Consider the following 13,890-nt stretch of genomic DNA (forward strand, 5'->3'; position numbering starts at 1 on the left):
GCTTTTCCGTTTTCCCTCGTTGGACCCTCACAACGAGCCATTGTGAAGGCTACTTGACGGTACAGACTCGAAAGCCGAAGTCCAGGCAGCGGGATAATTTACAAAGGTTGTGATGGGTTTTCTTGGAGGATCCAAGTCTTGAATAAATTTCTGCCCAAGTGAGGGTCTAAGTTCGATGCTGATCCCTGCAGTGCGATCCACAGCAGGTCACTAAGAAATGGGCTTGCGTGTGTGCCGCTGACACAATGACCCGAGGCCAGAACCGTGCGAACACAGCCCGTGAGCACAGGCTGTCCACACACGGATACTTTCGCCATCACCTGGAACTTCAATGATTCGTTGAGACCTATCTGGGTCTGACTGAAATGCCCCCGGATTGTCAGCCGCCCAGTACGTCTGTAACGATCTTTACGCAGTGTGTTCTGTGTCTTTGGTTTGCTCTTACAGAGAAAACTCAGGCTGCATCGTGCTCACCAATATTCAAGTCATCGGAATAAAACAAATTCACGTGTAAAAAATAAACAATGTCTTGTTTACATATTAGTCTTTGGTATATGAGTCCGGTTGGTAGGAGTCTTTCCAGAGTCCGGGAAAGAATTTCTGGTCGCCCAGTGCCAGGACCCACCCACACCGTAGCAGCCCCACCGCCCGCTGCTTTCGGAAGCCCATTTGGAGGACGGTTGAATCATCGCATCTGCATCATGTCTTTTCTGACTGCTACATGGTTATATTCCTCTTTACCAAGGCAAAAGCTATGTCTGACGTTATTTATTTGTAATCGCATGTCTAAGTTGAAGGGTACAAAAAGGCAAATAAAAGAAATTCTATCCTGGGAAGTAGATGTAAGCTATTAAAGCTAGACTATCAATCAAGGGACCCAGAGAGCAGTGTGTTTAGGGGACTAGAGATGGACATTTTTAAATGGATTTGAGAGAGAGACAGAGAAAGAGAGAGAAAAAGAGACATTGATTGGCTACCTCCCATACGTGCCCTGACTGGGGATTGAACCCACAACCTGGGTATGTGCCCTTCCTGGGAATCAAACCCACCGCCCTCTGATGCATGGGTCAATGCTCTGACCAACTGAGCCACACCGGCCAGGCTAGAGCTGGACAATTTTGTCTTGATTATCATATAAGCCAGTAGAGACAAAAATCAACTTACAAGTACTTGAGCTATTTCAGTTGACTGCAAGGGCTGTTTTAGCCAGGATAGGTTGGCTATGCTAACAATTCCCAAGTTTCTGTGGGTTAACACAGAAAACATTATTTTTGCTCACAGAGTCTACTTGAGTCAGGGGAAACGTAGATGAAGAGAGGGCTCGGCTCCAGGCATGCGCTCAGGGACCCAGGCTGAGGGAGATGCCACCTCTGCACGTCGGCGACTGCTGCCGCTAAGGAAAAGAGAGGCTGGGGAACCATGCGGGGTCTTTAAAACATCATTTTCTCTAACATTTTATTAGCAAGAATATTAATACCGCTTGGCCGGTGTGGCTCAGTGGTTGAGCATTGACCTTGCACCAAGAGGTTGCCATTTTGATTCCCAGTCAGGGCACATGCCCAGGTTGTGGGCCTGATCCCCAGTGGGGGCGTGCAGGAGGCAGCCAGTTGATGTTCTCTCTCATTGATGTTTCTATCTCTCTCTCCCTCTCACTTCCTCTCTCCCTAAAATCAAAGAAAAATAAAAGAATTTTTTAAAAAAGAGAAAGAAACTAGGGTCATGCAGGAGGCAACCAATCAATGTCTCTCTCACATCAATGTCTCTCTCTCTCTCTTCCTCCCTCCCTTCTATCTAAAAATCAATGGAAAAATATCCTCAGGTGAGGATTAACAAAAAAAAAAAAAAAAAAAGAAAGAAAAATAATATAACCCAAGTAACTGCAATTGTCCTGGTCTCCTGCCTTACCTGACAATGTAATTGCTCCCCCTGGCTGTATGCCAGAAGGAAGCCAGAGGCTGAGGAATCGGGGGGCAGAGGGCCAGTGCAGAGGTGGCTGAGCAACCCCAGAGATGACCTGCCTCGGGCGTTCTCAAGCCTTCAGCAAACCGTTGGCAAGTGGGGTTGAGCTGGACCCATTTGAAGACACTCGTACGGGATGAACGGAGAAGAAATTGTGCAGGTGGAGAGTTCTTAAGGCCGTTATGTTTCGGAGTGAGAACAGAATTCACCCGTGGTTTGTGACACCGGTGGATTAACACATTTTTTCCAGGAAGGAAACCTGATTCTCTGGAATGAGAATCGCCCACCAGGTTGCTCCTGTCAGGCCCAACTGTCCCAGCCCTGTGCCCTTGCCACCCTGTCACCGTATGTGGGCTGACAAGAGGGAAGGGCCCGTGCAGACACTCGCTCTCGAGGGTCTGGGCAGCGCCTCCCCATGCCCACCACAAGCCTGAGCCCACAGCAGCCTCCTTGTTGTGGTTTCTGCCTCGAGAGGAACTCCTGAGATAGAGCCAGATCCCAGAGACCGTCTGAAAACTCCAGCAAGTAGGTCCGCTTGGACGGAAACCCTGCCATGTAATCCGCTTAGCTGTGGCCCATTTCTCCCCTCGCTGGCTAGTTACTAAGAGGATTTTCTCCCTTGAGCCCCTTTGCAGGGAATAATGTGTATCATGAGTGTTAGAGGAACCCATGGAATTTTAATATGCATCAGGAAATGCCCCAAATAACAGGGAAGCAGACTTTGTTGGTCTTCAAGAGTCTGTTGGTGTGGGAGGTGAATTAAAGCTTATTACTTGAGGTGGTGAACACGCAATACAATATACAGATGATGATTTATAAAAACATTATTGGACACCTACTGCATGTTCAGTACTTTACATAATCTCAAAATTACCTAGAAACAGTACGCAGTATGTATTAATTTCCTCGCTTTGCAGAGGAGAGATTGATGCTCACAGAGGTTAAATGACTCTCCAAAGACGTCAACACCAGGGAGCCTACGCTAGAGAGAAACCCGTGGGACAGGATCTGCCACAGGTGTCCACCACTGCGTTTCTGTCCCCTAGTGAGTGTGTGGCTTGGCGCAGGAGAGGGAAATACTTGTTGGCTTAATGATGGGTGGCAGAGCAAGGATCCCAAATTCACATACTAAAAGGTAGGTCTTTCCCTTGTATTATGGGAAATGCACAGCATTCAGGAAAAGGTGTGATACCCAAAATGAAAAGCCATGCTTCAGTTTAACCGAACCCGCCAGCTGTGATTCACGCAGTAGAGGCTCCCCCATGCGCGGTGGTGGAAGAGAGCCACCTAGAGGCGTGGTCACAGAATTACTGTTCACCCATCATCCGCATTCGTTTTTCGAATAAGGTGGAAATTCTAGGTTTCAGGAGCCCATTGTGACTGGGGAAGTATTAGATAAATTTTGGCCAAATCACCTGCACCATGGTGCTCAGAATTCTTGGCCTCCTCCCTCTCCAAGTCACCCCCCGAAGAAAGCTCACCCCTGCAGCCCTCTCACATCTTGTCAGCACAGCCCACCTGCTGGTGTCTGACCTTTCTGCCAGAAACTGAGGGGAGGCGGTGTCGGGACAGAACTGAGCGTCTTGCTTGGAGCTTGTGCTCCGGACTGAGAAGCGAGACAAAGCCGGTTCCCGACCTTCGCTGGGAGGCACAGCTCCTGACCACGGAGCTTGCGGACTGGGCTGCGGCAGACCCCTGAGCCTGCAGAGCTTCGACGGCTGCGCTGACCTCCATCACCCGGGATTACCACTAATAGGCTTTCCACTCGGAAGCTGGGACTCTCTTATTCAAAATCCCCAAGGTGGCTTCTTACAGAGGAAATGGCTTCAGTCCCCCACTACTTCCTGCTGGTTCTGGTGGCTCTGGACTCTCAGGCAGCTCAGCCCTCCTGTTGGCCGGGATGCACCTGCTCAGAGGAGGACTTTGGCAGGTGCTGTGCTGTGGGGGTGGGACTTCTCTGGGGATAATTTGGAGTGGGAGCAGGCCTAGACTTTGCAGGGTAAAAAATCTCTATGAGACTCATTCTAGTTGGTACTAAACTTTGGTGAACCGTAAACTTTCACGAGAGAAGATGTAGCTCTTGTTTCAGGTGAATGATACATTTTTTTCTGATTCACATGCCTGGTGCCAGGAGAAGCCCCGGCCCACTTCCAGGTCCCACTTCCCGGTCCCACTTCCCGGTCCCACTTCCCGGTCCCACTTCCCGGGCCCACTTCCCGGTCCCACTTCCCGGTCCCACTTCCAGGTCCCACTTCCCAGGCCCACTTCCCGTCCCACTTCCCGTCCCACTTCCCAGGCCCACTTCCCAGGCCCACTTCCCGTCCCACTTCCCGTCCCACTTCCCAGGCCCACTTCCCAGGCCCACTTCCCGTCCCACTTCCCGTCCCACTTCCCAGGCCCACTTCCCAGGCCCACTTCCCGTCCCACTTCCCGTCCCACTTCCCAGGCCCACTTCCCAGGCCCACTTCCCGTCCCACTTCCCAGGCCCACTTCCCAGGCCCACTTCCCGGTCCCACTTCCCGGTCCCACTTCCCAGGCCCACTTCCCGTCCCACTTCCCGTCCCACTTCCCAGGCCCACTTCCCGGTCCCACTTCCCGGTCCCACTTCCCAGGCCCACTTCCCGGTCCCACTTCCCAGGCCCACTTCCCAGGCCCACTTCCCAGGCCCACTTCCCAGGCCCACTTCCCGGTCCCACTTCCCAGGCCCACTTCCCAGGCCCACTTCCCAGGCCCACTTCCCGGTCCCACTTCCCAGGCCCACTTCCCAGGCCCACTTCCCAGGCCCACTTCCCGGTCCCACTTCCCAGGCCCACTTCCCAGGCCCACTTCCCAGGCCCACTTCCCGTCCCACTTCCCGTCCCACTTCCCATCCCACTTCCCAGGCCCACTTCCCGTCCCACTTCCTGTCCCACTTCCCAGGCCCACTTCCCAGGCCCACTTCCCGGTCCCACTTCCCGTCCCACTTCCCGTCCCACTTCCCGTCCCACTTCCCAGGCCCACTTCCCAGGCCCACTTCCCGTCCCACTTCCCGTCCCACTTCCCGGTCCCACTTCCCGGTCCCACTTCCCAGGCCCACTTCCCAGGCCCACTTCCCGGTCCCACTTCCCAGGCCCACTTCCCGGTCCCACTTCCCGGTCCCACTTCCCGGTCCCACTTCCCAGGCCCACTTCCCGTCCCACTTCCCGTCCCACTTCCCAGGCCCACTTCCCAGACCCACTTCCCGTCCCACTTCCCGGTCCCACTTCCCGGTCCCACTTCCCAGGCCCACTTCCCGGTCCCACTTCCCAGGCCCACTTCCCAGGCCCACTTCCCAGGCCCACTTCCCAGGCCCACTTCCCGGTCCCACTTCCCAGGCCCACTTCCCGGTCCCACTTCCCAGGCCCACTTCCCAGGCCCACTTCCCAGGCCCACTTCCCGGTCCCACTTCCCAGGCCCACTTCCCAGGCCCACTTCCCAGGCCCACTTCCCGGTCCCACTTCCCAGGCCCACTTCCCAGGCCCACTTCCCAGGCCCACTTCCCGTCCCACTTCCCGTCCCACTTCCCATCCCACTTCCCAGGCCCACTTCCCGTCCCACTTCCTGTCCCACTTCCCAGGCCCACTTCCCAGGCCCACTTCCCGGTCCCACTTCCCAGGCCCACTTCCCGTCCCACTTCCCGTCCCACTTCCCAGGCCCACTTCCCAGGCCCACTTCCCGTCCCACTTCCCGTCCCACTTCCCGGTCCCACTTCCCGGTCCCACTTCCCGGTCCCACTTCCCAGCCCACTTCCCAGGCCCACTTCCCGTCCCACTTCCAGGCCCACTTCCCGGTCCCACTTCCCGGTCCCACTTCCCGGTCCCACTTCCCATCCCACTTCCCGTCCCACTTCCCGGTCCCACTTCCCGGCCCACTTCCAAGCCCCATTCCCGGTCCCACTTCCAGGTCCCACTCCCGGTCCCACTTCCCAGGCCCACTTCCCGTCCCACTTCCCGGTCCCACTTCCCAGTCCCACTTCCCAGGCCCACTTCCTTGTCCCACTTCCCGTCCCCACTTCCCGTCCCACTCCCAGGCCCACTTCCCGGCCACTTCCCGTCCCACTTCCCGTCCCACTTCCCGGTCCCACTTCCCGGTCCCACTTCCCAGGCCCACTTCCCAGGCCCACTTCCTGGCCCACTTCCCGTCCCACTTCCCAGGCCCACTTCCCGGTCCTCACTTTCAGGGCCCACTTCCCGTCTCCACTTCCCTGGCCCACTTCCAGGGCCAACTTCCCGGTCCCACTTCCCAGGCCCACTTCCTGGTCCCACTTCCAGGTCCCACTTCCCAGGCCCCCTTCCTGGTCCCACTTCCAGGTCCCACTTCCCAGGCCCCCTTCCTGGTCCCACTTCCAGATCCCACTTCCCAGGCCCACTTCCCGGTCTCACTTCCAGGGCCCACTTCCCGGTCCCACTTCCCGAGTCCCACTTCCCGGTCCCACTTCCCGGTCCCACTTCCAGGTCCCACTTCCCGGTCCCACTTCCAGGTCCCACTTCCCGGGCCCACTTCCAGGGCCCACTTCCCGTCCCCACTTTCCCAGTCCCACTTCCGGGTCCACTTACAGGTGCCACTTCCCAGGCCCACTTCCCGGTACACTTCCAAGGCCCTTCCTGTGTCCCACTTCCAAGTCCCACTTCCAGGTCCCACTTCCCAGGCCCACTTCCCGGTCCCACTTCCCAGACCCCCTTCCTGGTCCCACTTCCAGGTCCCACTTCCCGGTCCCTCTTCCCGGGCCCACTTCCTGGTCCCACCTCCCGGTCCCGTCATAAAGCTTCCTGGTCTCGTCTACAGGGCTCTGCGGTGCGCATCTCTCTCTCTGGGAAAGATCCCAGGGAACCTTTCTGAAGAGTTCAAGCAAGTGCGAATTGAACGTTCATCCTTATTCGAACTGCCCCAAGGTTCCTTCTTCAACATGAGCACCTTGGAATACCTTTGGCTCAACTTTAACAGTGTCGCTGTGATCCACCTGGGAGCCCTGCAGCACCTGTCGGGGCTGCGAGAGCTGAGACTGGCGGGGAACCAGCTCCGCTCAGTGCCGTGGACCGCGTTCCGCGCCACCCCGCTCCTGCGGGTTCTGGATCTCAAACACAACAGGATCGATGTACTCCCCGAGCTGGCTCTCCAGTTCCTGGTCAGTCTCACCTACCTTGACCTGTCTTCCAACAGGCTTACAGTTGTGTCCAGCAGTGTCTTCCTGAACTGGCCAGCCTACCAGAAACACCAGCGTCCTGGCTCCGGGGCCAAGACTCTCTCCAGCCTGGTGCTGGCGTTGCACAGTAACCCCTGGTCCTGTGACTGTCGCCTCAGGGGCCTTGTCCAGCTTGTAAAGTTCACCCACTTTTCGGTCATCCTGGTGGACCCCTACCTGATGTGCCGGGGCCCCCTCTCCAAGGCGGGACAATTTGTTCATGAAACTGAGCTCAGTGCTTGCATGAAGCCCCATGTCTCCACACCCAGCACCAATGTCACGGTCCAGGTGGGACACAATGTAACCCTGCGGTGCCTGGCACAGGCCAGCCCTTCACCAACCATCGCGTGGACATACCCCCTGAGCACGTGGAGGGAATTTGATGGTAAGACACATGCACCCTCTTAATGTGTCTGGGAGAATGGGGAGGCTTGTAGCAACCCTACCCCAACAGAGAAGTTCTACACTGGGGGTAGGAGAGGTTGAGACAGGCCTGGATTACACACAATAAGGTAGTGTTTCCTTATTGGCATTTATGTATTTATTTAAAAAATTTTTTCTTTATTGATTTTAGAGAGAGAGGAAGGGAGAGAGAAAGAGAACATCTATGGGCCACCTCCTGCACGCCCCCCACTGGGGATGTGGCCCACAACCTGGGCATGTGCCCTGACTGGGAATCGAACCGGCAACCTCTTGGTGCAGGGTCAATGTCAACCACTGAGCCACACCAGCCAGGCCCCAGCTAATTCTTAACGTCAGGCAAGGCTGGGAAGTCCTAGACATTGATTCGATTTTATTCTTCCCACCCCTTTGTTGTCCAGACCTTATTCATTTGAGGTTGTGATACTAAGACCCAGGCAGAGTTGGGGTGATGGGCCCCACAACTGGGATTCACACCTGCACCTCATTTCCTGGGGTTCTGTGCTTGCTCTGCTGTTATACCTCAGCTGGGGTCACCTTGATGCCACCCAAGGGCTGGGGCACCTCACCTCCCGCGGGGCATCTCAAGGGGCCTGGAAGACAACCAGTAACATCAGAGTAAACCTTGAGAGATGCAGTCAGTCACCAGACATTTGTATACATGGTGACAAAAACCTCTGAATAATTATAAATTCTAAATTAACTGAAGTTTTGACTTTTTTATATCATTTTTTTTTATCCTCACCCAAGGACATTTTTCCATTTTTTGTTCAGATAGAGTGGGAGGGAGAGAGAGGAAGAGAGAGAGAAACATTGATGTGAAAGGGACACATGGAGTGGCTGCCACCCACCTGACCAACCAGGGTCAGAGACAAACTGAAACCGAGGTACGTGCCCTCAGCGGAACCGAACCCGGGTCTCTCTGGACTGCAGGCCGACGCTCTAACCGCTGAGCCAAACCGGCCAGGGCTCATTTGATCACATTTTATTGGCTTGAGGTTAAACACCAGTGAGAGGAAGCAGGGTTCATTCTGGGGCCCCTGCCAGAGCAGTGGGTGCGGCCAGAGGCTCCGCGTGACGCTCCGGGTCGGTCTCCTCGGCACTGCGCTGGCTGTCCTCCCTCAGTGATAACGGCAGGGGCACTGACTTGCCGCGTCCTCAGGACTGAGCCCTCTCATCACCCCATCTCCTGACCCCATCTCCTGACCCCATCTCCTGACCCCATCTCCTGATCCCATCTCCTGACCCCATCTCATCACCCCATCTCATCACCCCATCTCGTCACCCCATCTCATCACCCCATCTCATCACCCCATCTCATCACCCCATCTCCTGACCCCATCTCCTGACCCCATCTCCTGACCCCATCTCCTGACCCCATCTCCTGACCCCATCTCATCACCCCATCTCGTCACCCATCTCATCACCCCATCTCCTGACCCCATCTCGTCACCCATCTCATCACCCCATCTCCTGACCCCATCTCGTCACCCCATCTCATCACCCCATCTCCTGACCCCATCTCATCACCCCATCTCCTGACCCCATCTCATCACCCCATCTCATCACCCCATCTCGTCACCCCATCTCATCACCCCATCTCATCACCCCATCTCCTGACCCCATCTCGTCACCCATCTCATCACCCCATCTCCTGACCCCATCTCCTGACCCCATCTCCTGACCCCATCTCCTGACCCCATCTCATCCAGAGGGAAGCGAGGCCAGGAGAACCCGCACAGCTTGTCGGAAGCCGTGCATCTAGTAAGGGGGAGACCCGGCTGCAGGTCCTGGTCTCCCCACTTCCTGGGGCAAGAGGGCACTGCTCAGGGTGCAGCTCAGCCAGGCGGGTGGTCTGGCGGAGCCGCGGACCGCGCAGGCCGGAGCCGGGCTTCCCACCCACGCTCGCAGGCAGGTTACTCCGCGGCCTCGGCCCTGGCTCCGGGTGCAAACTGGGTCCCCACCTTCCGGGCCGTTGCAGGCGGACCCCGGACACAGCGTAACCACCTGGACGACCGGCTCTGCTGGGCCCCCGCTGGGTCCAGAGGATGAGCAGCTGGGCCCCTCTGTCCGCAGTGCTGACCTCGTCTCCCACGGAAGAGGCTGCGGTGTCGGAGCTGCTCATACCCGCCGCCCACCCCGCCGACCGGGGCAACTACACCTGCGCGGCCTCCAACTCCGTGGGCCGGGGCGCCGCCGTCATCGCCCTGCACGTCCAGCCCGCCCCCGCCCTGCCCGCACCCCGTTCGCTGCCCGTCCCCGCGGGGGGCAGCGCCTACGTGGACCTGCGGGTCGTCAGGCAGACAGTGCACGGGGTCCTCCTGCAGTGGCTGACGGTGGCCGACACCGCGGAGGAGACGGGGTTCACCCTGCACGTGGCCTCGGAGGCAGCCCCCCGCGCGGAGCAGGTGGTCCACGTGGGCCCCGGCATCCGCACCTACGCTCTGGACGACCTGCTCCCGGGCACCAGGTACAAGGCCTGCCTCGGCCCGGGGGTCCAGCCGCCGCACCTGGGCCGGTGCGTGGTCTTCGTGACCGGCAGGGACAGCGGGGGGCCGGGGTCCCGCGAGCGCCTCCTGCACGTCTCGGTGGTGCTGTGCGCTGTGCTGCTCACCGTGCCCGTGGGCGCCTACGTCTGGGCGGCCCGCGGCCTCTGCGGGCAGGGGGGCCTGCGCTGCTGCCCTCACAATAGGAGAGCCCCCCGGTGCCCCCAGGCAGCCCCGCCGCACAAGGGTGACTCCTACGGAGACCCCTCAGCTGTCTGTGAGGGTGGCCTGGGGCCCAGAGACACCGAGGAGGGCGAGGGAAACCGTGGGCCTCCAGGGCCCAGACTGACCCTCGGCGGCCACTCAGCGTAGCTTGAGCCATTTGTCCGACAAGTGTTTACTGAGCCCCTCTGGTGTCCCTGGCACTGAACTTGACGCGGTGACCAAGGACACACGGTTCTGAGCGCCTCGGAGCTGATGCCCATGGAGCTGTGCCCGTCCCGCTACCCTGCCATCATAGGTGGTGTCTGGAGATCCCGTGTCGCTCTTTCCACACACAGAGCCCTACCACACGTACATGTTCACACGCAACACTCACGTGTAACATCTCACACGCGTTATCCTGTCACAGAAAGGTAGGGCTCTGCCTCTTCACAGGCGGACACCCCGACCCGCTCCGTGTCACCCGCCTCGTGGCAGCCGAGGCTCACCGGGAGAGGTCCTGGTTCCACCGTCTCCGCGAAGGGCCCGCTTAGCAGCGTCTGCGTCTCCTATTGGCCACCCGGGGCCAGTCTCCCTCGCAAGGGCAAGCTCCCCAGAGACCCGCGAGTTTGTTTCAACAAGCTGTGCTCTGGGTGGTCAGAGCCTGACGGGTGCGCAGCTTGGACTGAGGGGCCAGTGTGCCCCCGGCGGTCTGTGCTCCTGAGAGCTGGGTGCTCTCAGCACTGAGTGAAGGTGTCGGCTGCGCCCGGCTGGGCTCCAGGGACCGCTGGACAGCAGCCTGGAGAGAGGAAGCCGGGGGATGACCTGCTTGAAGTCACACGACTCTCTCCCTCCCTCTCTCTTTCTCCTTTCTTTTCTTTTAGCAAAGAGTAAGCTACACAGCCCTGATTCCCACCTGGTCCCATGAGACTGTGAGTTCCAGGCACATTTTACAGCCCTGGGTCCCCAGCTAACATCTCAGCGCTGAGTGTGACACACATTTGCCACAGGAGTGATGGCATTACCCCTTCCCCTTCCTGCAGTCAGTGTTGCCTGTGAAATCCTGCGAGGCGCCCCTGTCCTCCTAGCTGGGCTCACGTGGAGTGGAGGGGTCCCCACGAACCCCAGAGACAGCTCACTGTCCCTCTGGGAAGCCCCCAGGGTGAAAACCAGAATGTAACCCACAGCTGTCTCTGCAGGGCTTCTCTGGGCCACAGGGGATCCCCTGAAGGTTGTTCGTACAAGGTGCCCCCTGGTGGCCTCCCCACAGATACTTTTCCCTCCTCCTCTCCTTTCTACTCATCCTCTGGGCTTCTTCAGTCTCACACCCCCAACCAGCTTCCCTGGACCTCACTTCTCCAGGGAAAAGCAATCTGAATTGAGCAGGACGGGCTCTGTTTTCACTGGTCACCAGCCTTCGGGGAAAGAGATGCATCTTTCTTCTTCTTCATCTCGCCTGAGGATACTTCTCTGTTTATCTTCAGACAGAGTGGGAGGGAGGGAGAGAGAAACACCCACATGAGAGGGACATATTGACTGGTTGCTTCCTACCCGGCCCCAGTCAGGGACGGGGATGAACTGCAACCGAGGTGCGTGCCCTTGACCGGTCGTTGGTCCATGGGCCAACGCTCTAACCACTGAGCAAACTGGCCAGAGCAGAGACCCATCTTTCTTGCTGTGGCTCCAGAGCTCACCCAACACCTGGACTTGTTGAAAATCAATGTTGGTTGAAACAAATTTTTATTTAAAAAAATGTTTTTTCTTTATTGATTTTAGAGAGAGTAGAAGGGAGAGGGAGAGATAGAAACATGGATGAGAGAGAACATTGATTGGCTGCCTCCTGCATGTCCCTCCACTGGGGATCAGGCCCACAACCTGGGCATGTGCCCTGACCAGGAATTGAACCGGCGACCTCCTGGGCACACTGGCCAGGCTGAAACAAATTTTTAAAAAGTGAAGACTGCCCTCTCATATTTAGATTTATTATTCCCTCATTTCTTCAAATTCTCCTGATTTATCTTTTTCTAAGTATTAGAAGAAACAAAACTTTTTAATGGAAATTTTCAGTTATATCAAAAGTAGAGAGAATTTCATTCCTCCTCTTAGTCAGCTTCAGTAATTGCTAACATTTTCCAGACCTATTTCATCTAGTCCTTGCCCTCAACTTTAAAAAAAACCCCCACAAAACCGTAGTATTTAAAGGCAAATGCAAATCTCCTTGGCTTACCTGTAAATACTTTGGCTTTATCTACAACAGATAAGATGATTTAAAAAACAACGCCATTATCACACCTAAGAACATATATTTTTAATTTTATGTACATATAGAGTTATATATAAACACAAACAACACATCTATACACGTATGTGATATGATAGAATTTGTCCCTGAGAAATTCCCTGTAGTTTTTGAAGGAAAGTGGTCAGAGCAGGGCAGGAACTTGTACTTCTACTGGCCTCTGAGTTGAGCGGGTGGTGAGCTGGGCAGTGCCCGGCTGTTCTGCCAACCTGCACCTTTAGGGAGAGGAAACAGGTCTACAGAGGGTTTCTGGGAATCTGGTTTTTTAAGACCCTAGACTTCCCCTTCGAAGACCCTGAGCGGAGGTGCACCACTCAGACCGACCAGCCCCGTGACGGGAGGAGGCGGAGCGTGGGCTCCGGAACCCGCTTTCTTGGGCTTAGAGCTTGGCTTTGGTTTTCACTTGCTTTGGAACCTCAGGCAAGTCACCGTGCTGGTCTGTGCCTCAGTTTCCCCATCCGTGACATGGGGACGGGGATAGTCCCTCCCCCACAGGGCTGTCTGGATGATTATGTGAATGTTCGCACATGAAGCTCTCCGAACAATGCCTGCCATGTAATAAGCCCTCAGTAAATGTCACCACAATAAATGTTAACACCTCTTAGGACGTCCGTGTCAGGGTGTGTGTGGGTGTGTTGAAGGTGACTCAGCATACAGACTGGGCCATTTGGAACATCAGATCTCACTAGGATCACGTATGTGTGAGCATGTGTACATATATACGTAGTAACCTGATACCTATGCTGAAATCCTTCACACGTTCTGGTTAATGTCTAAACGATGCTGTAGTTTGAGATTCAGTCGTCATGCTCTTGGGAAACTTACTTGTTCAGGGTTCTGACCACAGGCTACTGGCTTTCATGGTGAGGCCACTGTTAGTCCCAGCCTCTGCCATCAGCACCTCGAGGGAGGGATTTGGTTCTTGTTTTCTCTTCTGTTTCTGGGTCACGAGAGCCTGTGTCCCTAATGCCTAGAGGAGGGCCTGGCACAGATGATATACTCAGAAGCTGCACTATCAAAGGAACCACTGAGTAAATCAACGGGAGTGGATCTTATTCAGCCAAAGAGAGGCATCTGCAGGACTTCACAGTGTCATGCAAATATCCGCAACACCACCAGCCTATTGCTGCAAAAGAAGGTCCCTTACTTTACTGATCACAAATGATGGTCACTTAAGCCATAACCACCTCATTCTGGGAACTTTCCTTCAAAGCACCATGTCCCTCCCTGAATCCCCTCAGGGGTCCTTCACGTGTCCACCTGCTGGCCTGGCAGCCTCATCCTCACGTGGCTTCTTCCTTCTCCCTCCCGTGGCTGGGGCCCTG

General features: G+C 56.2%; 1 protein-coding gene across 2 annotated transcripts; it reads left to right on the forward strand.

Annotated features, from left to right (window-relative positions):
* The first annotated feature begins 3,771 nt into the window (after window positions 1-3,771).
* Window positions 3,772-10,955, forward strand: LRIT2 (leucine rich repeat, Ig-like and transmembrane domains 2). 2 transcript variants are annotated; one of them, XM_036281533.1, is made up of 3 exons: window positions 3,772-3,889; window positions 6,763-7,544; window positions 9,656-10,955. In XM_036281533.1, exons 1-3 carry the CDS (start codon window positions 3,780-3,782, stop codon window positions 10,435-10,437), a joined length of 1,674 nt encoding a protein of 557 aa, XP_036137426.1. In that variant the 5' UTR covers window positions 3,772-3,779; the 3' UTR covers window positions 10,438-10,955. The 2 variants fall into 2 exon arrangements, with proteins under 2 accessions (XP_036137426.1, XP_036137427.1); XM_036281534.1 differs by having other exon boundaries at window positions 7,138-7,544.
* The last annotated feature ends 2,935 nt before the right edge of the window (window positions 10,956-13,890 follow it).

The sequence above is a fragment of the Molossus molossus genome, unplaced genomic scaffold (assembly GCF_014108415.1).
Source record: "Molossus molossus isolate mMolMol1 unplaced genomic scaffold, mMolMol1.p scaffold_m16_p_37, whole genome shotgun sequence".
Taxonomy (NCBI): Eukaryota; Metazoa; Chordata; class Mammalia; order Chiroptera; family Molossidae; genus Molossus; species Molossus molossus.